Here is a 24,693-nt window from a genome sequence, read left to right as displayed (position 1 = left end):
GAGAGAGAGAGAGAGAGAGAGAGAGAGAGAGAGAGAGAGAGAGAGAGAGAGAGAGAGAGAGAGAGAGAGAGAGAGAGAGAGAGAGCTGCTATTACTTGTGACAGAGAACGGCAGCGAGCACATCCAGTCCGAGGAGCCGCTGCTGCGTCAAGGTGGGAATAAGGAGAAATAATCTGTTTATCGTGTTCGCGGCCGAGGTTCTGCTGCGGCTCCGCGGTGCTAAACCAAACCGCTCGTGCTTTCCAGCGCGATTCCGACGATCTACCTCCATCCAGCCTGATCCAGTGTGTCCTTTTCTCTCCTTGCTGTTGTTGTGTGTCCGCAGATGCTGAGCGTCGCCTTGCTGTGCGTGTGCGCCGTTGCCCTCGGACGCGTCTCTGCTCGCTCAGACAGCGGCAATTTTCTGGATGATAAGTGGCTGACTGGGAGATGGGATAAATTCAGAGACGTGAGTAAAACGTTATTGGTTACAGGTTCGGTCTCCGTGTCCGTTCCCCTTCCACGTTATCGCATTTGCACCCCCTCCCTGCCTCCACCCCCCTGACATTGGTTTGGGATCATGCGCTCCTGGTTTTTCTGTGGTTTTGTCGCGTCACGGGGTCCGTCTGATGTGTTTATCACAGCAGTGATGTTGCTGGGAGGATCTAGGCTCGTCCTTCTGTGATAGCAGCCCTGTTTGACAGAGATACCCGAGGCCTCACAGCCAGGACGTCTCCAAGTGGGCCTAATTATGGTCAGGTATAAGGATGACCTGAACCCTTTACAGGAAGTCTGAGCTGAAGTAAAAAATCAGCGGCGATTCAAGTCAAAACGTGTGTTCCTTTAACACACTGAACACAAATTCTCAAAATAAGCAAGTCCCAAATGGTTTAGACACCAAAAAGTAGAGCAAGTCCTCTTGGAGATGTGATCCCACGAGGCTGTCACTGAGATGCAAAAATGGTTCCACCTATTTTCTGTAGCCTACATGTGATTTCCTCTGGTGTGACGGTGATCTGGTTGATTATGCTGCTGGGAGCCCGCAGCATGTCAGCCACCATTAACCTGGCATGTTAAGGCCACTTTGGGTCATAATGCCGCTGCAGGCTCTACAGTTAATGCCTCTGATCATGTGGGCCTGCTGCAGATAATTACCCTCCTGCACAATGTTCATGCATGTCATGTTATTTTAGAATCCCGAAATCCATCAAACGAGCCAAAAAATCAGCTCATTTTTTAGGGTCCTCTGGCCCTTATTTTACTAATAAAACACACATTAGCTATATTTTAGGCACAAACAATTGTGGAAAACACCAATTGATGTCTTTTTTTTTCTTATTTTACTTAAAAACAAAATCGTGCCCCAGGCCACTGATTTAATGGCTCCACAAACAGAACAGAATGATGCATGCTTCAGCTTGTGCTTACACACACACATGAATATAACTGCATGTGTATGCACATAAAGTCTAAAAACTGTTTTTTTAATGCAAAATCTTGAGTCTGATATGGAACAAACGGTGATGCAATGATGTCTATTCATTCATACATGCAAGATTTCTTCTCACACAAGGGGAAAAAACATTTTGTTAGTGTACTTTTTGTCAGAACAGACCTTTTCCCTGCCAGTCACACTGAAACGTGTGGGCCCGTCGGCACAGGTGAGCCCATGTGATCCACCCCAGATCCAGATTTGGATTATGCAAATAAGCTGTCATGAACAAAAGGTTAGGAGATTTTTAGCTCTGTCTAGGAGGATCTCACTTCTGCTGCTTGGAGACAAAGATAGAAAGATGGATGACTGTGCATTCTCACCTTTTGTGTTTTCACCTTGAGGGTTTAACCAGAGTAAGAGGTGAAGCTGCATCTGCCCTCTTTCATTTCCTGTTTTTGGCAGCGCCTCATGTTCTTTTGTGCAGTAGCGTTTTTAACACATTGCAGAAGATACATTTAACACGAGCAGCTCTGTGCGTATTCGGTTTCCTCTTGCTTTGAGACTTGTCACACCACTGTTGAGTCTTGTGGCTCCAATTTAATCCCTGTGCACCATTACAGCACTAATAAAACCCCACTTAATTAAAAGACCTAATATTCTTTGAAGGAATGCAAACTGACCCATAACTAATTGTCTAAGTTGAGCCGCCATTTAGAAAGAAGAAAGAAAATATCATTTTTATAGCGCCTCTCAAGATAAAAATCACGAGGCGCTTCACAAAAAAAAAAAATAAAAAAAAATTTAAAAAAAATAATGTAAAAATATAAAAAAGCATTTAGAAAATGTTTAAAAATATATTAAAATGAGCAAAAATAGGCAATTGGGATTTAAAAGAAAAAATATTAAGAAAGAGAGAGAGAGTGAATAGGAAAGAGGGAAACCAGTGGATCCTGAGGAAGGTGGAATATGTGGGGAGAGCAGAATAAAGAGAGAGAGGTGAAGAAGGTCATACAAAAGCCAGCTTGAACAAGTGAGTCTTCAGCTGCTTTTTAAAGGAGACCACTGAGTCCACTGATCTCAGGCTCAGGGGGAGAGAGGTCCAGAGTCTGGGGGGCCACAGCAGCAAATGATCTGTCACCTTTGGTCTTCAGCCTGGTGCTGCACAACCAGTAGGCTTTGATCACTGGACCTCAGGGACCTGCTGGGGGTGTAGGGACTAAGAAGATCACCAATGTAAGATGGTGCTTCTCCATGTAAGGCCCTATAGACCAGAACCAGGATCTTGAAATGAACCCTGAAGTTGACTGGCAGCCAATGAAGCTGGAGGAGAAGCGGGGTGATGTGGGTGTGTTTGGAGGACTTGGTCAGAAGCCGAGCACAGGCGTTCTGAACCACATGTAGACGGTTCAGGGAGGTTCTGCTCAGACACGTGAAAAGAGAGTTACAGTAGTCTAAGCGTGAGAAGATGAAGGTGTGGAGAACTGTCTCAAGTTCAGAGCGAGACAGAATGGGACTCAGCTTAGCAATGTTCCTGAGATGGAAGAAGGAAGAGCGAACAAGAGAACTGACATGAGAATCCAGGGTGAGAGCTGGGTCAAAGGTCATGCCAAGATTCCTGACAGAAGGTTTGGTGTGGGAAGCAAGCTGACCAAGAGAGTCTCTGACTTTGGGAACCAGCTTGTTTGGGGCACAGATGAGGATCTCAGTCTTATCTTCATTCAGCTGTGGAAAGCTCCCAGCATCCAGGTTTTGATAGAGTCTAAGCAGGTGTGTAACAGCTGCAGCGTAGACATCTCATGGGGCTTAAAGGAGATGTACAGTTGGATGTCATCTGCATAAAGATGGTAGGAGATTCCTTTGAAGGAGCTCAGGATGTGCTGAAGAGGAAGCATTTACCGTGGGTACGACCCTCAGCTAATGGAATAAACTGTATTTGTAGGGCCAAGAGTTAAAGGTCAGCTTTACTCCTATTTTTATTACATTTGCAATGATCTCCAGTAGAAATGAATGCCTTGTGTCATTCTCCCGGGAAAAAAGCTCCGGTGCGCCTGTTTGAGGAAGTAGACGTCATCCGGAGAAGAAATTGGCAGCAGACGGCAGAATTTGGAGCCTTATTTCCTGATGTTCGGGCATCTCCTCACTGATTGGTTAACAGCTCCACCACCAGCTCCATTTGCTTTGCAATGCCAATGTTTTATTGCCACAAATAACACAAGCTAATGCTAATAGCTAACTTCTACTAGTCGAGATGTTTCCTGGATGCTAAACCAACAACCCATTGCCAGTCAAGATGGATGAGTCCATGAATGTTAACTGACAATGTGACGTAGATCTGTCAGGATTTTCTGAATCAAGCATTTATCTCAAATTTCTATCAGAAGCTAATACAGGAAATAGGTGTAGAAGACTATTTTCATGTTCAGCCTGCATGTTAAAGCCATACTATGCAACTTTTACATATTTTTCAATCATTTTCCTGAGCCAGTAAGTGCAAAAATGACATTTTACACATGATGAAATGTCACTCAGACCCCTACCGCCCTCTGTGGCCGGAATACCGCATTTGCTACATCAGTGTGGTGAGCCACCACCTGTTGGACCAAGAAAAACAGTTAGCTGACATACGTGGTACTGCAGTCCGCTTCCAGCTCGTTTCCTGCATGTTTTAGATCATGAAAACAGCTGATTTGTTAGATTTAGAGATGAATCACTCCTGTAGACACTAAAGAAGGCTGGGGAGACATTTCAGCTGCTAGATTAAGGTGTTAAAAAGAGGAACGCACAGTGAGAACATAAGTTTCACTTCTGATTTGACCACAGATAATTAATAACACAAGAGGAGGCTATGAACAAACAAAACTACCAAATGTGCCTTTAAACTCATCATTTGAAGAAAAATATAAATAAAAAATGTCTTCGCTCTTAACCTGCTCTTTAAAACATTAGCATTGATTAGCTGTGGCAGCCATCTTTAATTGAAATCTGTGGATGCACACCCAACAAATACTTTCAGAGAGTTTTCTTTTCCAAATAAGGCCAAACTTAGTAATAAAGCGATATCTCTGGATGGTATAACTGTTGTTCTAGTTGATACTTGTGTGGATGAAACTTGCAAGAGACGCCAGTCTGGTTCCTACAGTCATGCATAATGGAACACATGTATCCTCCGTACTGTCACAGCACTGGCACTCTGTAGAGGTTATAGCTCGAGGGGGGGTCAGCAGAGGAAAGCTGCAGCTGATTGCCATGACACATCCAGCGCAACCTGTGAGCAGGCAGACCATGTAAACTGTGACTCTGTGTCACATGGCATAAAATAAAATAAAATAAAATTAAATTAAATGTTTCAGGAGGTGAAAGGATTAAGTTTCTTATAAGTAAAGGGCAGAGCTGTACCCACTTTAAAGGGGTTACATAATGCATCACATTAACTCACCCTCTCATTGATGAAAAACTGGAACTGGAACGAGTGATGAAGCGAATGTCAGCCTGACCCACATGGAGAGTGACGGGACACAATACACCTCACACATCTTGTGCTGTTTGTTAAATTCTCTTTTAAATAACATAAAATGGGAGTTTACAAACTGAATTTCACAAAAATAAAAGTATATTCTAGACTTTTGTAATACAAACTAAACAAGTTTGATTAAGAAACCTTCTATAGCAATCATGTCTGATTGCTGAGGCTGCAAACATGTCTGCAAAAGCATGTTGTGTGTGCTCTGGCATCTTAGCTGCTATAATTTTAATCAGGTGTAGGCATCAAGCACAATAAGAGTCCCTCTGAGTGATTCACAAACGCTGAAGGGAAGCAGAGCATTAAGGCACTTAGAACATAAGCCTGCCGTTTATTCCAGTCTAGTCCGATATTGATATTATGGACACCGATGCAGCAGTTAGGATCATTTCAATACATACTTTTGAGTGAGTCAAATCTACAGAGAACGGTGATTGATTTTTTATAAATCTTACATATGGAGACAAAGCTGTCTTAGAACTGTCAGGTTGGGATCAAATTGATATTTTAGCCATTCAAATTGTGTCTCTGTGTTTAAATAATTACTGCCTTATCCATTTCCTTAATGGTTCCTGTTTGGAAATATAGTATTCATGTCCAAGAAGGCAGATAGGTTGCCTGGAAACCCATCTTAAATACACTGCCTGGTAGGGGTGGGAATTGATACGTTTTTATCTATGTCGATGGCATTGTCGATTCTCTATCGATCCAATTCCTTATCATTTCACTTTTCAATTCCAGAGTGGTTGAACAGGTGGCAAAAACTGATACATGTTCTCATGGATTATATCTGTCAGTTTCTTTATGATAAATAATCAGTTGTACCTGAAATTTCCTCCCAAATGTTCTCCTTTGTGCTCCCTGTGAAGGCAGAGTCATCTTCTCGTTCGGTGCTTTGTTGCTGTAGCTTTCGCAGTGTGGGAAACATCTCACCATACGTCAGACCTTTGTTGCTGGAGTCTGCTAGTGTGGAGGTGTATATATAAGGCTAATGGCGCTAACATGATGGCATTAACAGGAGAGGACGTGTGAACGTCACCGCTGCTGCTGTCGGGACTCATCGATAACTTTAAGTTATCGCGTAATTTGTGCCCAAAGGCTTTTTTATATTCTGAATGCTTCCTCCCTTGATGAAATACCTACTTTGCGATTATTGCAAGTTATCCTGTTGTCATGCACTCTTGGTATAAATGCAAATTCACAGTGTGACATAGCTGTGTGTGGATTTTCAAATCCTAGCATGTCACCATCCATTTTCTATGAGAAGCTAATGCAGCAGATAGGTGTGGAAGACTGTTTTCATGTTCAGCCTGCATGAAAAACTCAGAGTGACCAATTATAATCAGAAATTATCATTAAAAATCGATCTTTCAGTAAATCACACCTTTAAAATGACTTAAAAACCATTCACTTATAGGATTCATTTATTCATCTTTTATAACATTTGAAATCAAAGCTGTTAAACCCACAATAGGTAAAGTTCATTATCATATTGTATCACTCCTGAAACCACACCTGTGTTGACCTGTGCCAAACTCAGTATAATTTCTATTTCATACGCTGTTCCTGTTCCTCTGCTTTCATCTTCTTCTAAAAGCCATCAGCAGGTCTCTCGCTAAGAGCACTAGAAAGAATCCAGGCTGCTGAATCACTGCAAGTCCTGTTGGACGGCTGAAGAGACCCGAGGCCGTCTCTGCTGAACTGATGCCATCTTATAAACATTATTCTCCTTCATTCTGGACCTTTGCTACCCCACCGCTCTGGCAGAGAGGAAGATAAGCAGAGCAGGATGATTACTGCAACAATGGAAAGGAGAAGGTGATGAGTGATTTGTGATGGCGGCCACTTGATTGGAGGTTCTTGTGTGGGAGCGAAACAGCGTCTTGTTTAGTGGAGATTACATTTCATTTCTCTTTTTTTTTTAACTTTTGCTTTCATTGTGCGGGTCTGCTGTGTGTTGTTTGTGCCGTCGACTGTGAATGATGCAGGGAAGGTACAGAGCTCCGGGCCGTTTCCACTTCAGAGCACCTTAATGTGGATTTGAGTGTGTTTTTGCGCAAGAGTTCGTGCCACAAGCTGGAGCGAGAAGAGCAGAATCCGGCGTACGCGGAAATGGTTTTGTGAAGGAAGCTGAATTTTGAGCGTCTAAATCAAATTTATTATCATTTGAAATTAAATTATTTTTTAGAAGCAAATAATTTATTGTTCTGGGCATGAAACCACAAAAAGATTTGTATGTAGAGCTGCTAATTAGGCACACGACGACAAAATGTTAAACCCGTTGTTTAAAAGTGAAGTAGTTCACTAGTGAAATGCATTCATCCGGTTTGAACTGATGATTTGCAGAGCTGACAGATTCCAGCTCTACTGTGAGGGCTACAGTCATAAGTTTGTCTCCATCTGTGTGTGTGTGTGTGTTTTGTTTGTTGATTTGTTTGGATGCGCCTCTGTGTTTGGACGCATCCGCTGATTCTATTAAGGAATCAGACCGCGAGCACTTTTGTTGTCTTGTCTGGCCGAGAGAGTCCGGTTCCCCCATAATGCAATTCTCTCATTATTCAGCCTCCGTCTGCGGGGACTAGAAGGGACCGACAGAAGGACTGCCATTTTATCGTAACATCCTTTATTTTTATAGGTGGATGTAGACACACAGAGAGAGAGAGAGAGAGAGAGAGAGAGAGAGAGAGAGAGAGAGAGAGAGAGAGAGAGAGAGAGAGAGAGAGAGAGAGAGAGAGAGAGAGAGAGAGAGAGAGAGAGAGAGAGAGAGAGAGAGAGAGAGAGAGAGAGAGAGAGAGAGAGAGAGAGAGAGAGAGAGAGAGAGAGAGAGAGAGAGAGAGAGAGAGAGAGAGAGAGAGAGAGAGAGAGAGAGAGAGAGAGAGAGAGAGAGAGAGAGAGAGAGAGGGAGAGAGAGAGAGAGAGAGAGAGAGAGAGAGAGAGAGAGAGGGAGAGGGAGGAGGCTGAGATCAACAATGCAGGACAGAGAGGACAGATTAATTAGAGCTGAGATTAGGATGAGGGCTGACCCTGAACGCTTCATAGCAAGCAGGGAAATGGTACAGAGGTAGAGACTCTGACAGATAAAGTCATGTTATTGAAAATAACATCAAGGATGGTTGAGGAAAACAAGAGTTGATTCAGGATTTTTATGTAGCTCTCCAAAAAACATTTTAGAGATATTTTACAAGAAAAACAAAGGTCTGATTAGGTGTTAGAGGGTTTATTATTCCAGGTAAAATGGCCAGGAATAGAATAGAATAGAATAGAACTTTATTGTCCACCTTGGTGGAGTTTTTCCTTCAGCTCTCAAGAACTAAAACCATTCATGCATACAGAATAACAATGAAGACACTAAGCACTCTGGCTGGGTCTCGTTTAGCTTGGTTAAGGATCATTACAGCACTTGGTACAAATTATTTCTTATTTATTTATTTTTGGTTGCAAGAGGCCCCCAAAAAGAAAGTTTGGAGATGAGCAGAGTTGAGTTCTAAGTGGATTGATGAGCTAAAGGCTAGTAGGTAGGAGCAAGAAAAGTGGATGGCTACCAACGTAAAACAATGCCGTTTTTTATGTGTTTTTATAAACTTTAAAACCATCGGTTTTGTATCACACGTTTCCAAAGTGTCGCACTAGGGCTAGCCCCTGCTGTTTCTACCTATTACTACAGAATTCTGGGTGGACATGCAAACAAATTTTACCACAACCACTGAGACATTTTTAACCAGAAAATATTTTCAAAATGGCACCAATCCTTTTGTTGTTGGTCCCCATAGGGAGCCTAAGCCCACGTACATCCGGACCACGGGTCCCCAGATGAACGAAAATAAATGAGTGCAAGTCAATGGGGCTAAAAATGCTATTTTCTAATTCCGCTTGTTATGTGCCATGGATTTCACACGTGATGTCCGTGAATTTTAAATTCTAATACCGAGAATTAATTTATTTTTGAACGGGGGAAATGCTATTTTAGGTTTTGTGTGAAAATAAGTCCAGGACCACAAATGCGCTTCACGAAAGTGACGTCATCGAACCAGACACGGAGAAAACTGAGGGAAAATTACTGTAAGTTCAGCAAACTTCGAATCCTGCCCACAGGAGGAAACAACTACCATAAATCTGGCCATGTGGTAAGTAGCAGCTACGCTAGGGAAGAGGAGATTTTGTGGTGATGTTACATGTGCGACGTGCCAATGTAGTCATGCTAATTACGAACTTTTACAAGCTGATAAATCTCAATGTAAGTGACCAGCCTGGTCGAATTGCAGTACAACATATCCATCCAGGGCGTAAGGCAAAGCGGATTAGAAAATATCTCTTTTAGCTCCGTTGACTTGCATTCATATTTTTGTTCTTTCGGGGACCCACGAGTCGACCGGACAGGGTGGAGACTAAAGCTTGGTTTATGCTTAACGCATCTGCGACGTCCACATGGCTCTGTGCGACCAAATTACATCATTTTAGAAACCACGCCCCTCCGCGCAGCACAAATTTTTTGCACCGCGCACCTAGGAAATTTTCCAACCACATGGACGGTCCTGCAAGGAAAAACATGGCGGACTGGCAAGCGCTCGTATTGGCGGATGTTCGTAAGTACAGACATCTTTATGATTCGGTCCATAAAGATCTCCGTGATCAAAATGTTAATAATTGCTGTCACAGTCGGAAAAGACGAGGACACAGTGAAATAATGTTGTAAACAACAGTGATTTCTACTTCTAATATGGTGTGGTGTTGTAGGCATGCAGTAAAGCCCCATGCCGCCCCCTACAGTTGGGGAGAATATTGGCTCACAGCAGAGACAAGCCACAGGAACCATAAACGCTGCAAAGTCTGACTCACGTCTCGTTTCCACGCGGGTTGTACATGTGTCAAGCAAAAACTGAGCTTAGGGCTCCCTATCAGACCAAACTGCCAGCTAATAAACTCAGTCAGAAAAAATCTCTGTTTCTCTGAACTGCTGCCATTCAAACAGCTCTGTCTGTTCAGGTATGGTATTACATTTTCAAATCATTTCTACAGAAACCCTTTTCAAAAGACATAAACTATTAACTTAAATGGAAATAAATAATTTTGAAGGTTAATGGATCTTTTCTGTTCTTCCGTGACTCAAATATGATTCATATCATCCCTGAAATTGATGCTATCCATTACATAATGCATGTTGTTGGATGTTTGCTCATCATGCCTGCATATAAAGGTGCACATGTCCATAGGTTGGATGTTATTTGAATGATTGAAACAGTGAATTGACTTTACCCAAAACCTTGATTTGATTAACTCTCTTATCCTTAAAGCTTAACCTGAACCTAAAGTTAATCAAGCCCAATGATTTTAGGTCTCAGATTTAAATATTTGCATTGAAAGCATCTCCTTTATCAGCATGTAAGCCAAAGCTGCTGTAATGCAAATAGTTGAAGGAATGCCAGGAATTCAAACCCTCAACAACAACAATGAGCAGGAAAAATGCTGAATTCACTACGGAACTGAGACTTGTGTTTCTGCACCAGAAAATGCTTGTGTCTTGAGTTTTTCTGAAAGTGAAACTCACAAGCGTGATCATTAAAAACAAACAAAATAAATAATAATACAAATGACAACAAGCTGAATTGATCTCAGGATAAAATCAGAGCGGACACATCGCAGAGTTGAGTTTGACTAGATCTCCGCACAGAGGGGACGTCTGAGCTCACTGAGTCAAACACACATCTCTGTTAGCTAATCTGCTTTAACATCTGAATCGTGAGCCTGCACCTGCTGGGAGCTGCTTTGGCTATTAAAAGCCGACAAATCGCTCACCTTTGTCCGTTCCTTATATAGACGGTGGGATCACATTCTGAGTCAGTTCCTGGGGGGAAATTTGTGTAAAGCATTTCGTTAAACGAGATGTGCCGTTTGAAGGCACTGTGGAAATCGTTTACATTTGACATTTTTAATTTAGAAGATTTTCATATTAATTCAGTAAGCAGCATTTGATTGAGTGCTGAAAAATGGCTGCCGTTGCCACTAAATGTTACTCATTATTTAGCTTCTGTTTGGTGCTTTAAGCTCGGAGCCTTTGTATATTAAACAGGAAGCAACAGGATTTCAGGTCAAGACTGGACTATGGAGTGCTTTAGGAGCTTGTGGGGTTTTCTGTCTCATAAAAGCCTGCGTTTGCCGTCTTATGCTTTTCTTAGCTAATTTGGAGGCTTTTAGACCAAAGAATGTCCTTTCTACTGAGGACTGAAAGGTCACCACCAGACTTCTGCTTTTATAATGCAACATGGATGGTCATTCTCTTTGGCCCCTTTCTATGCCTTTGCAGTGGCGTGTCCAGGCATTTCAAAATGGGTGGCCCAGGTGGGACACTTGTTAATGCATGGGTGGCACCTGTGATTAGGCTTTTTTTTTGATGGGGTGTAGTGGGGGTGTCACCTCTCACAAAATCATTACTTTTTCATTTCTGAGAATTTATGAGCTCCACATTGTGCCATAAATAGTTTTCTCTGTTTTCTACTTCTTCGAGCTGTTTTATTGTGTTTGGTAAGCCATTGCTTGGCGCCGCTTGGCGCATTACCGCCACCAACTGGAGTGGAGTGGGAATGGGACTGGGATTCAAAATACTATTTATGTCAATATGAAAAAAATGTTAAGAATAAAAATGATACAGAATTGTTCTGTTGGCCTGGGGCTGGAAACAATGTTAAAGACACAATGTGTAGTTTTTACCAATAATCTTTGGAAATATCCATCAAAATGTTTTTGAAAATGAATTCAGTAATGCCCAGTTGAAAAATGTTGGCGGTCTCGTAACATAACCATAAAAGTTGGGTCTAAAATACATGGGAGCGGGTCTAAGTGTTGGGGTGAAGCCATATTATACACAATGTTTTCTTCTACGTGAGCCTGTGAGGACAAAACACATTCAATGAGAATTCTGCTGTTGTGTCATTAGACCAGACATGTAACCCACCGTGCCTGCAGGTGGCGCTAGTGTTCGGCAGTCTCACTTCTGTCAGTGCGCCCGGGGCAGCTGTAGCTACACTTTAGCTCATCCCCACAGTATGAATAGGTGAATGACTTGTATAACCCTAAAGGTTGGTTTATGCTTGACGCGTCCGCGAGGTCCGCACGGAAAAGTTGCATCATTTTAACAACCACGCCCCTCCACCGCGTCTCCGCACGGTCCAAGATTTCCGCGACGCGCACCTCGGAAAATTTCTAACCACGCGGACGGACGGACGGACGTGGAAAAACATGGCGGACTGGCAAGAACTAGTATGGCAGAGGTTCGTAAATACAGACATTTGTATGATTCAGCTCTCAGAGATCACCGGGATCAACATGTTGTTAATAATTCTTGGAGAGAAATAGCTGCTCGCACTGTTGGAAAAGACGAGGACGCTGTTAAAAATGCTGAAATGCCATGTTGTAAACAGTAATTTCTACTTCTACTATGGTGTAGTGTTGGATGCATGCCGTAGAGCTCCATGCTGCCTCCTACAGTTTGGGAGAATATTGCTCACCGCAGAGACGAGCCGCACAAACCATAAACGCTGCGAGTTGTGAAGCGCGTTCCATCCGCGAGCCGCATCACCGCGCGGAAAGTGAATGCGTTAAGCATAAACCAAACTTTAGAAGGTGCTGCACAAACACAAATTGTGCCAAAAGTTAAAGTCAGTTTAGTTGGAACTCAGTGGGGTGGTAACTGGGGTGGCCAATCAGATTTCAAGGGTGGCGTATGCTGCTCCCTAGACATGGCCCTGGTCTTTGCAGTAGCAACATTAAAGTCCTGCATTTGTCTGCATGCAAACTACATGTAGTCTGACTTCTAATGACCCAGTAGTTCCTGGTTTTGATCTGACTGGAGTGCCGTGAGGCGGAGAACGGCTTTAAAACAAGCATAAACACATCACGTTTATCAGCAGAAGCATCTGACCTGGACACTCTGAAACTGACAAGAGCACTCGCCTGCAAATACAAAAAGATGCAATAAAGTGTGTGTACCTGTCAACAGAAGGCTCTCAGTCCTCCAGTATGTGAGCTTCATTCAAACATCGTTTTCTCTCATGCATTTAGCAACAGTTGTTCTGAAGTAAAGTTTGCGAGTTGAAAGTTGAGATTGAGGGCAATAAAGAATCTTCTTTGAGGAACGTTCCGGATGAAGTTGGACCCAACTGCAATTGAAAAACACCTCGACTAAATCCCTGCTCCCTACATCTGCTTTCATGTGTTTGGTGTTAATCATCAGAATTAATTCCTTGTTCTCTGTCCTTCTAATGCTCTCTCCTAAAGGAAGTTGAGGTTTGTATGGCTCACTTTGCTCTGCTTGTTTCTATAATGTGCTGTAATAACAACTGAAACCGATGTAATTTCATTAAAATGTGGTGAATAACAACTTCCTGTGTTTCAGGAGCCGGGAACATGGACTCCACCCAAACCATTTGATCAAAGTGAGTGTGAATACAGAAATGAAGCTGTCAGCTGATTGTTGATTGAATTTGATAACAAACTTTACTTATAACATGCAGACAACAGTAACGTTTGAAAGTTGTTGGTAAATAATATTCAAAACTAAGTCAGGCTCAAAAATTCACTTTAATATTATTTATGTCCAGGCTCATTCAGAGAATTGGGTGCACCTGATTTTTGAAGTTTAGTTGAATTTAACACACAAGTGCAGAAATATAGTAATTTTTTTGTTGCAGTTATCGTTTTTATTGGTTCACATCGAACACGTGGTGATCTGTAGGGCTTTTCTGTTGAGAATTTCAGCTTAAAGACCAAGTTCACTGTTTTTTTTTTCCCAACACATTTACAGTAGTCCCTAGTATAAATGAATGCCTTGTGAGTCGATCTCTGTGGGACAAAAACTCTCACGCTCCTGTTTCAGGAAGCAGAAGTGAGCCGGAGGAGTGTGGGGTAGAACATGACAGAACTGATTTCTGGATATCTTGCCTCTGATTGGCTAACAGCAATGCGACTCAACCACTGACTCCGTTCGCTTCACAACATGGATGTTTTATCTCCACAAATAACACAAGCCTGGAGGAACTCTGCTCTGTGGTGAAGTTGCTAATGCTAAAAGTTAGCTTCTGCTAGCGGTCTTGATATGTTCCTGTTTTGTCCCTTGGCATAAATAATTGTATTCTGGATGTTAATTTTATATTTTTTTATGAAAATCTGCATCACATAAGATGACAACCGAGCAGCATTCATGTAATTATTCATGATTTGTTTTAATCTGGGGGATAAAACAGTCAAATTAAGATTACAAACTCATGCAATATCTGCTGAAAGGCAGTCGAAGGTCCTTTTTCTAAATTCATAAATCGACACGTGCAGCTTGAATGTTTTCTCTTCCGGTTTTAACCAAAGCAGCCAGCTAAAAGAAGACGGAGGATTTACTATTCTTTGATCATCTCATTTCTATTTGTATTACAGACAGCGATAATCCCTCACACTCATCCAGACACACCAGGACATGAACACATCCTCTCACTTCTCTATGTATCCTCTCACACACTCACTCTCAAATGCACACACACAGAAAGAGAGAGAGAGTCACGTCAGGGAAACAATAGCATTAGATAGTGCGTTGGAGGATGGAGGCAGGATAATCTGCCAAAGCTGCTCAGAGATTACAGTAAGGTTCTTTAGAGCAGAGGTCGTTCACTAGCTGTTCTCAGACCAGCAGAGGGCTTCTGATTCTGCTCAAAGGTGTCCCGCTAAAGGCTGACTTTGGATCAGGAACACCTTGATTATCTGTAGATTCTACCATCTGCCCAAAGATCTGGACATGAAATCAGCTCTCTTCTCAGCTGACTCAAGGTCAGTTTGAGGATCTCTCTGAGGGCACGCCCGAGCATGAGGAGCTGATGTGAGATAAGATGTAGTCTCTAACACCAGCTCCATCTGTTTTGAGCTTTAAGAACACAACGGTATTACAGATTTGAGTGTAGCAACACCAGTGACTAGAACAAACACACAACCACAGCTCGTGTATACGGTCTAGAATTGTTTCTGATTTAAAATAGAAAAATAAAATTTATGCTCAGAGGATCTTTATTTTCACTCACGGTCTTTCTTTACTGTTGTCTGGAAAGCTTTTAGTTATGTTGTAGTGAAAACGTGCACAGAGAGAAGAGAAGAGAGAGAGAGAGAGAGAGAGAGAGAGAGAGAGAGAGAGAGAGAGAGAGAGAGAGAGAGAGAGAGAGAGAGAGAGAGAGAGAGAGAGAGAGAGAGAGAGAGAGAGAGAGAGAGAGAGAGAGAGAGAGAGAGAGAGAGAGAGAGAGAGAGAGAGAGAGAGAGAGAGAGAGAGAGAGAGAGAGAGAGAGAGAGAGAGAGAGAGAGAGAGAGAGAGAGAGAGAGAGAGAGAGAGAGAAGTAAATCCTTGTTCTGTGTTTCTAGGACTTGATCCAGCCAAAGACCCCTGCTTGAAGATCAAATGCAGTCGACACAAGGTGTGTGTGGCTGAGGATTACAAGACTGCCACTTGTGTCAGTCAAAGGAGAGTTAGGTAAGCATGCACACACAGACTTACAATTTTACTTTTTGTTTTTGGAAGAAAAAAACACAAAAATCCCTAAATGATTGTAAAATTTGAGCACATTGTGTTTGTTTCAAACACAAAAATCCACAATAACAAATAAACTGCTGTTAATTTGAGTTGTTTTCCAGCTGGTCTTCTGGCTTCCCGACTCTTTTGTGGCTGTTGTGTGACATTACAGTTTGTTCCAGTTACCCCGGTGCTGGCACTAACTTACAGCGGACATTGCCAAGTGATATGAATGGGCTGGGTGTGTGTGTGTGGTTCTGGGATGCCTCAGACTGGACAGAGAACAGTAACACCAACCTGACCTCATTTCCCGCCCTTAGTAGCAACGCAATTCCCGCTACACAGCGCAAGAAAATAAAAACAAAAAAACAATCACACATAAATCTCAAATCCTCATCTCATTTCTAAAATTGATGTAAGAACATAACATGACATCAGAGACACAAGAAGCTTCCCGTGTGCTACAAGACTTTGTCAGATTGTCCTTGATGTGAAGCCTTCAGCTTGGTGTTCGTTGTGTGGCTAAGGACGTGGACAAGCATGTGAACGTGTTTTCAATCTTCTTTCCAGTTTTAAAGATGCCAATGTGTACCAGAGTCCAGGGTCAAAGTGCAAACCCTGCCCCGTGGTTCATCCGTCGCCAGTTTGTGGAAGTGACGGCCACACTTACTCCACTAAGGTAGACTGACACACTTGTAGTTTTCCCATCAGATCAACACAGCAGCAGGTTCATGAGGGGAAAAGCATCAGACTAGTTTGATTTCACTTTTTAAATCATTAAGTCATTCAAGTTTAGATAGATCGATAGATAGATCGATCGATACATCGATACATCAATACATCGATAGATAGATAGATAGATAGATTGATTGATTGATTGATTGATTGATTTATTGATTGATTGATCGATCGATTGATTGATTCAATCATTAGATCGAGAATAAGTCCACCTTTGCATATGAGCTTCATCAGGGTCATCAGATTTACCATTTACAGACTTCCACACAGAAACAAGTCAAAGTAGACCAGTGAGGTTCATGGAAACACAACATTCCTGACCCGAAACCCACCTCTTTATGCTCTCATTAGCTCCAATCTCCAAAATGCTCACAGCAGTTTGTATTAAAATGTTTTAAAAACATTTACACTACGGACAGTTCCATGTTACACAGTAGATTTAGCAGAGATGCTTTAAGATGCCAGCCAGGCTCCAGCCTTGGATGTAGCAGAGGTGGAGCTGCTACGTGTGATATGATTGCTTGGGAATAATTATGGAACTCCAGGTAAATATAATGCATAAATCCAGTTTCACTGATTTAGCTTTTCAGGGAGCCATGGTAACCATTCATAACTCTGTACACATAAGAATGAACGTGATGTAAAAATATGTGGATTTTCCAAGAAGGAAACCAAAAAGAATGTTATGCCGTTATCAACTTTTTGCTTCTTGTAGTTGTGTGACCTGGCATAGCAGCCCTTCACACAACACGCGTGTATCATCTTCTGCAGGTTTATAAGCTCAAAACCCTATCCCAGATATCCCATCATGCAACAGCACGATTTCATCATCTGAAAGAGACCGATAATTTGGTTTTCTAATGCGCATGTAAACGAGTTACTTCACAGCAATCCCCATAATAAGCAAGCACGTAGCGACAGTGGGGAGGAAAACTCTTGTTTTATATTGAATGAAACCTTTTGCAACATTTTTTGCGCTTTTGGTGTACTGTGCAGCTAAAAGGTAAAGCTAAGCGTGTTATTAAACGGTATAAAATCAGAATATGATGCAGCTTTTCCCCTCTGCTCTGTAAACTTCACATCCTGACACATCGTGATTAGGCCTCATCTGCCTCTCTTTCTCTTGATCAGTGTAAGCTCGACTACCAGGTGTGCATCTCAGGAAAGAAGATTACTTTGAAGTGTCCTGGAATGTGTCCATGTCCCTCTCACCCTGAGCAGACATCTTCAGAGAAAACAGGTATACGCTTCCAAAAATAATCAATGGCCAATCTTCTTGAAATAGCCTGCACAAGGCATATTAATAGTGTCACAGTTTTTATATTTTACCACCTCGTTCGAGGCTATGTAAGAAAGTAGGGCCTCTGCTAAAGTGGAATCTGAGAGAAAGTCCAGGCAGCTGAGTCCTGATCTCAGAGAGCAGAGGCCTCATTTTACCATCAGTAATCATTATTATTCCTCAGTGTGCAGCGAGGCGGATCTGAAGGGGGTGGTGAGCCGCCTGAGGGACTGGTTCAGAGTGCTGCATGAGAATGGCAACCACAAGAGAGTCAAGATTCAAAAGCCAGAAAAGAACAGTGAGTCTCCATGCTCAGCATCCCTCATTTAGTAATTGTCCACACGTAGTCGGACATCCAAAAAAAAAAAAAAAAGAGATTTCTGTACGGTTTGGCCAGCCATACATGAGAGTGAAGGGAAACACCATTCCTTCAAAAACACTAATCAAAGAGATCTGTGAATTTTCCTTTGTTAGCATCTTCTTGTGGACATAACAGGTTTTAGGTTTCCCAACATCACTGCGAAAAACCTCTGACATCACTAGACTGCACTAGCTTGTTTTTGCTAGCACAATTCCTGCTCTATGTAGAAGACCACCGATGAAGGATGATGTTAAGGACAGCCATTGCTTGCTTCCTAGTTATTTCAAACAATATTTTTTCGGCAATGACACCACAGATTTGGTGAAATACTGCCGCCTACAGGTGGCAGTGAATGCTTCACTATGCATTTTTTGCTGAAAACGAGCGGAGCTGTTTTTCCTTGAATGGTGGGGTTACGCGTGCGAATGGCCTAAGTGTTGCACAAAATAAATTCTAACTACATTACATGAACATTCCCACAGAGTTTGAGGTGGGCGCATCACCTGTTTGTAAGGACCCTCTGGGCTGGATGTTCTCCCGGCTGGACACGAACTTTGACCTACAGCTGGACCAGTCAGAGATCAAGAGCCTCTATCTGGACAGGAATGAGCCTTGCTCTGATGCTTTCTTCAAAACATGCGACACACACCCCGACAAAGTCATAACCAGCTCCGAGTGGTGCACAGGCTTCCAGAGATACACAGGTATGGTGTGGCTTTGTTCTCAGCTGCAAAAGCAACACTTTAAATTCAGTTCATTTCAGTTTGTTTATTTAGTGCCAATTCACAACAAGAGTCATTTTAAGGCACTTTACAGAGTCGAACATGTGTTCAGAACTTCAGTGATGGGAACTCTGGTTCTCTAGTGGCTCGGTGCTCCCATGTGGACTCATGGAATGGACCACTTCAGCAGCCAAGCCATCGGAAAACATTCCGGTGCTCTTGAAGGCAGCTAATGTCAGTCTAATGTCTAACACAATAGGATCTAAAGACATCAATGACTCCCAGGGGGGCATGGAGGAGGGGTATTCATAGGTAGTTTCAGCTCGTTAAGAAGCAACAGACAGCTAAAGGTTATAAGGAGCTTTGTCAATTCTGACTGGAATGTGGAAGATTAATCCAGTCAGAATCGACAAAGCACTTCAGATGAGACGCAAAATGTCTTCAAGGAACCAAAGAAGTCCAGTTGCCTTCATTTGAACTCCTTTTTGTGACTTTGGTTTGAAATAACCCAGTTCTGCTCCAGGCTGTAATAATTCAAGACTTTTCTGTCATGCTCCGACACAGAAGCAATCAGCAAAGAGCTTTCTGTTTGGTCGGATTAATAATTTTCATGTTGTGAAGCTCATTACCGAACTCCGCAAAGCACAAGATGCAACAAAAACAACACAATGCTGCACAAAAACGGCATAAAACACAATTATAACAGAACAGAGATGAAAATTGTTGTTTTTTAATAAAAATTGTTATTTATAATGAGCTTCTTGCTCCACTAACAGGGTGATAAAAATCATTACAAAGACAAAAGGTACCAAAACAAACAAGACACACAGATGTCCTCGCTGGAAATAAAGCAGACATCTGCAGTTTGTTACCAAAGTTTCTTTTTTTTTCACTTCCTCCCAGATTCTCCGTGTAAAGCAGAGCTCTCCAGTATCAACAAAAAGCTAACTGGGAAGAAGTTACTCGGTAAGACGAGAGTGTATTTCCCGCTCACTAAACATGGTGCCTCTCCAGCTCATCGTGCGTCCCCGTGTGTGTTTTGGACTCCGTTCTATAGGTCAGTATCTGCCGTCCTGTGACGAAGACGGTTACTACAGATCCCACCAGTGTCACAGCAGCAGCGGCCAGTGCTGGTGTGTGGATCGCTATGGCAACGAGGTGGCAGGCTCGCGCACCCACGGCCCTGCAGACTGCGGTATGCAAACACAAACCCGAGGAGCTCTGTGCCAGTTTTCTGTGTTTACGGAGAGAATAAATGATGCCTACTTTGTTTTGGTAGTTTGAACAAAAGAAAGCGGTCACAGATCGCACCAGTAGATTTCTCTTCAGCCTGTAGTTTTCTTTGCTTCTGTAGCGACAGAAGAAGTGGTCATCCTCTGGCTCGTTAAACAATCTCTGATAACATTTTGAACTATAATTAAAAAGTCTTTTCAGAGGAAAGATTAGTGCAAAACCTCAAAGTAGCTGCCCAAAAGGACGATTTCAACTTAAATCAGCTGTAGAACCGCAAGTTCACAGAGAAACCGTTTTTTACGCGTTCGTTTTGACATGCGATTGGCCCTTCTGAGTTTCACATGCAGACTGCACCTGAAAATTGTTTCCTACCCCTATTTCCTGCATTAGCCACTTGAAAAAAAAATAGACGAGAAAATGCTCGGCTAGATGGAGCTAATCGTTAGCTTTAGCATCTCCATAACATGGTGGAAAACATTCAGGGTTGTGTTATTTGTGTCCTTGGTAGAGTTGCATTGCCGTTATCGGAGGCGAGATGTACGAATATCGTGATTTCTTTCTGCCACCCAACACTCCTATGGCTAATTTCTACTTCCTGAAGCAGCCCCAGAGCTTTAACAGAGAACAACTCACAATGCATTTGTTTATACCAGAGACCACTGCAGATGTGTTGAAATATGAGTGAATGAGAGATTTAATGGACCCAAATCAAAGCTCTACCCAAGTTAGCTCACCTTGTAACCAACTGTCGTAATTCTGTCCAAACGTAATCAGTCTGGTAAATCTTTTTTTCCCCCACTGGGGTTAGGGTACTGGTGGTTTTCCTTTGTCCAAAATCAAATCAACATAGAACAGCAGTAGCTCTTGAGATAGAGCAAGTCGTCCAGTAATTGGAAGGTTGCAGGTTCAATAATTCTGCTGTTGTGTCCTTGAGCAAGACACTTAACCAAACTTGCCTGCTGGTGGTGGTTGGAGGGGCTGGTGGCGTCTGTGTGTGACAGCTTCACTTTCGTCAGTGCGCCCCAGGGCAGCTGTAGCTACATTGTAGCTCATAATAGCCAGCGTCTGAATGGGTGAATAACTGACTGTTGTGTAGCACCTTGGGGGGGATGTAGAACCCTAAGAAGGTGCTATACAAACAGGCCATTTACCAACATCATCTTTTAAAATGTGGAATGATCTCCTTAAGCGTGTCGTTGGTTCTGTTCATTCCTAGGCGTCATTTTGGAGTCCTCTGGGGACCTCGGCAGTGGAGACTCACTCTTTACTGACGACGATGAAGACTCTTTTGTCCCCAGTGACCAGGCAGGCATGGACGACGAGGATGGTGAAGATGAGGATGAGGATGACGACATTGATGAATATCTGTCCTAAATTAACAACTTAAAAGAAAATTTTTTAAAACTGTATGTTTGGTCAAACTGCACGTTTCTAAGTGACGCCCCGGGCAGATTATTCATCATACTAACATCCTTTTGTACTATTTTCTGTGTACTCTTTCTTCATCATTTAAGCAGAAAAAATACTGTATTTTGGAAAATCTTTAATGGTTTTTCCTCCTTTCTTCAGTCGAAAATATACTTGTACACCCGTGTGTCAACCAACAAGAGAGCCCGAGGCGATTTAACAGAGAAACAGTCAATCTGTTTGGATCTGGTCACGTCTCCTTTCATTGGACGGTCCATGTCTCTCAGTGTGTCGTGTCCTTGTGCAGCACTCTGATGTCTGAGTGTGTTGACGCTCAAGGAACAACGAGATTTCCCTCCATCCCCCCCCCCCCATCCGATCCTTTTTATCTGTATCAAATGTTCTCGTGTATAGGTGGGATGTCGATGATGTAGATAAGAGAAATACTGCGCTCTTTAGGTTTCTTTTGATCTCGATTTCTAACCGTGACTGTAACTTTGAGGAAAAACAAGATAAGACTTAGACAAGCTTCGTCAGAGGTTACAATTAAACAGAGCAATTAGTTAGAAAAGTAAAGTATGTCGGATAAAATTTCAAAAATAAAAAGGCTAGCTGTTCAAATCATCGCAGTCTGGGTGAGGGTGGGGTGGGCTGGAGTTTGTTATTCTGGTGCAGGAGGGATTATTGTTATCTATTTTTCTAATCCAGTGTAAGATGAATACTGAAGATGAAAAAGATTTGTCTTAACATGTGGAACACTGCGTGATAATATTTCAGAGGCCAAAAACCCTTTGAGGAGCTCCAACAAAAAAAAAAAAATAAATAAAAAACAAGTTGTGTTTAACAACCCCCCCCCCTTCCCAAAAAAAACAAATAAAATAAAAAAAATCCACCTCAAATGTGTACAGATAAAGCTACACGTGTACAGGCCAGTGATCGGAAAAGCAAAAGAAAACAGATTGTTGATGTTTTTATATTTGCAGGTATGATTTTAGGTTCATGTAACAAAAAATTCTTGCACATTTAAATACATTTAGAAAAATGAAAAAAATTTCATAAATACATAAATAAATAAAAAAAATAGGTAAAACACAGAGCCATGCAGACTTGTTGAGTGAACTGGGCGGAGCTTAAAGGGGAAGGTGTGCCTTTAACTGGTGATGGAAGGAGAAGCATGCTAACTGGACAGATTTAAACTGTTTTGGTTTGGGGTGACGGTGTCACATGGACCTCGCTTCACACGCTTTGTAACATAGGATAGCTAGAATGCAGAGAAGCACACCGATGCTGAAGGCACATAAACACTCTGCTGGATATGAAAATGGTGTTATTTAGAATCTACACTGGCTAGAGGAAAGGTCCCTTCAAGCAGGGGACGATCATCTTACAAGTGTTTGCTTTCAGTAGCTCGATCTTATCTGCTGTAACTATTTATAGTGTGGATCTCCCAGCGTCTGATCTCAGATGTGTGTGTGTTATTAAGTCACGTTTATGCAGACCTGGGATCAGCTTTGCTCCTACATTAATTTGCAGTAATCCGCCACTCGGCTTCATGTTAAATCAAAACTATCATTTAATGTCATGACTCGAGAAGTGCCATCTAACTGTACTTTTTTTGTTATTATTATTTTATTTTTTTCTGATCCTTCTAACTCTGAATTGAAATTTGTAAAAACTGGAAAGCGTTTCATCCTCGTAGTGTTTTTTGAGTGCGGTGACATGCAAATAATTTTTGATGACCTTGCACACTGTAGCCACTCTTCAACCATTCACACGTCACAGCTCTGATTAGGTTATCAAACAGATGCATTTTTTACAGTGTATGTATGATTTGCTGAAATAAAAAGCTATATTGACCAAAGTCTCTGGTCTCCGATACCTTCACAGACACAGATGATGCACGCTGATCTTGTGATGGAGTTTCCGTTCCACATTTAAAGGTTTTGTTCCTCTGTCGTGTGTTTGATATTTAGAAAGAAACTTTTGGTGTTGTTAGTTAGTTATAAAAGTAGATAGCTATATATTTTAAGAGTATGCAGGAAGTGAGAACAAGAACTATTGAGTGTAAAGAAACTAGATCATTTCTGAAAATACACTGAAAGGTACCAATGCATCGAACTACCAGAATGAAAGTACTTTTGTGACTTCTGTCAAAATATAAACCAAGAATGTTTTAATGTATCAGCTGTATAATTTGTAATGGTTTAATTTACATGCTATTTAATAAGACATAAGATTCCATAGTACATATGAAATCAACCTTATGGATCTGTGGGTACTGTTTAACCAGAAGATTGGAACTTTTTATTGCAGGGATTATGTAACACTTCATATTAAGTCAGAGAACACAGAAGAGAGTCAAGTTTTAAAAGTTTAAAGAATTATTACTAAACAAATTAAAACTAGACTAACTTAAACACTAAATGTAGGGTGTAACTAAGGTGAATGAGACGGAGAATGGTGTAGTGTGGAATGTTGCTCAGAACCAGCAAATCCGAAAAAACGATTAGTTCTGGTGGGAAGTGAAGGTGATGTCTTCGTGCTAAGCTTTGGTTAGGAGATTCATAAACACATTTGACGCCATTCTGTCGGTCTACGTACCCTTAGCGGAAGTCCCCGTCTAGATCAGGAGGTGTAGAGGTCCAGCTTGACCTTTGTGGAGCCGAAACCTGCAGAAACAGCCGCGGCAGCCGACCACCAGTCTTGAGATTCTTCCGGGTCACGACAGTTTATCGGCATCTAACAAGACCCAAAACGGGGTCGTGTTGGTTCAGCTGTTATTCTGAAATGAACCGTTGCAGCAGGTGGGACGGCAACAGATTTTATCCAGCTTGTCGTTGGTTCTTTCGGCTGAAGAGGAAAATTACGGATTGGCCACTCCGACAACTTCTCTAGAACGCTTTGAACTGGCGTTAAAGATGACGTGGGCACAGTTTAATACTTCGGACGTTTTGGTTTATGGTCGAATGAACAGATAACAGATTTACCAAGCACCACCAAAACCACGCCTCCGTCAGATCTGGCAGATTCTGATTGGATCAGTAAAATAATGTGTCATGTCTTAACGCTACGTGAGATCAGTCTCTAGTGGAACATTTAAAGTCATATTACTTATTATATTCTGTAGGATTATAATAAAGTAATTAATATTTTGATTTCACAGATTAGTCATATCTTATTATTGACTAACACTTTGTTTGATTAGCTTTATTAAAAATTATTGAATTATTACTTTGATTTATTAAAAGGAGAGAGTCCTTTCTTCATTCTTCTCTTGAGCTGGAAAGAAGCACTTTAGAAGCAAATGCATGAGACCTTGAGGCCATATCTCATGCAGACTAGTTCTGTGTCAGAGGAGAGGGGGAAAATGACTTTTGGTGGAAAACAGTCATTTCATTCCGTTACAAATTAATGTATTGATAAGTGATCTGCACACTTTTCGGACTCCAAAGCGCTTTGCGATCATTCAAAACTACAGAAATGTT

The 24,693-nt window shown here is 41.9% G+C and overlaps 1 protein-coding gene across 1 annotated transcript; it reads left to right on the top strand.

Annotated features, from left to right (window-relative positions):
• Positions 1 to 21,784, top strand: spock3 (SPARC (osteonectin), cwcv and kazal like domains proteoglycan 3). Its single transcript, XM_054744793.2, has 11 exons — positions 1 to 152; positions 326 to 448; positions 13,324 to 13,363; positions 15,321 to 15,429; positions 16,039 to 16,147; positions 17,338 to 17,446; positions 17,670 to 17,783; positions 18,329 to 18,550; positions 19,472 to 19,534; positions 19,626 to 19,763; positions 21,018 to 21,784. Exons 2-11 carry the CDS (start codon positions 326 to 328, stop codon positions 21,173 to 21,175), a joined length of 1,185 nt encoding a protein of 394 aa, XP_054600768.2. The 5' UTR covers positions 1 to 152; the 3' UTR covers positions 21,176 to 21,784.
• The last annotated feature ends 2,909 nt before the right edge of the window (positions 21,785 to 24,693 follow it).

The sequence above is a fragment of the Nothobranchius furzeri genome, chromosome 6 (assembly GCF_043380555.1).
Source record: "Nothobranchius furzeri strain GRZ-AD chromosome 6, NfurGRZ-RIMD1, whole genome shotgun sequence".
Lineage (NCBI taxonomy): Eukaryota > Metazoa > Chordata > Actinopteri > Cyprinodontiformes > Nothobranchiidae > Nothobranchius > Nothobranchius furzeri.
Note: the sequence above shows the minus strand (reverse complement) of the source record. Positions and strands in the feature narration are given on the sequence as shown.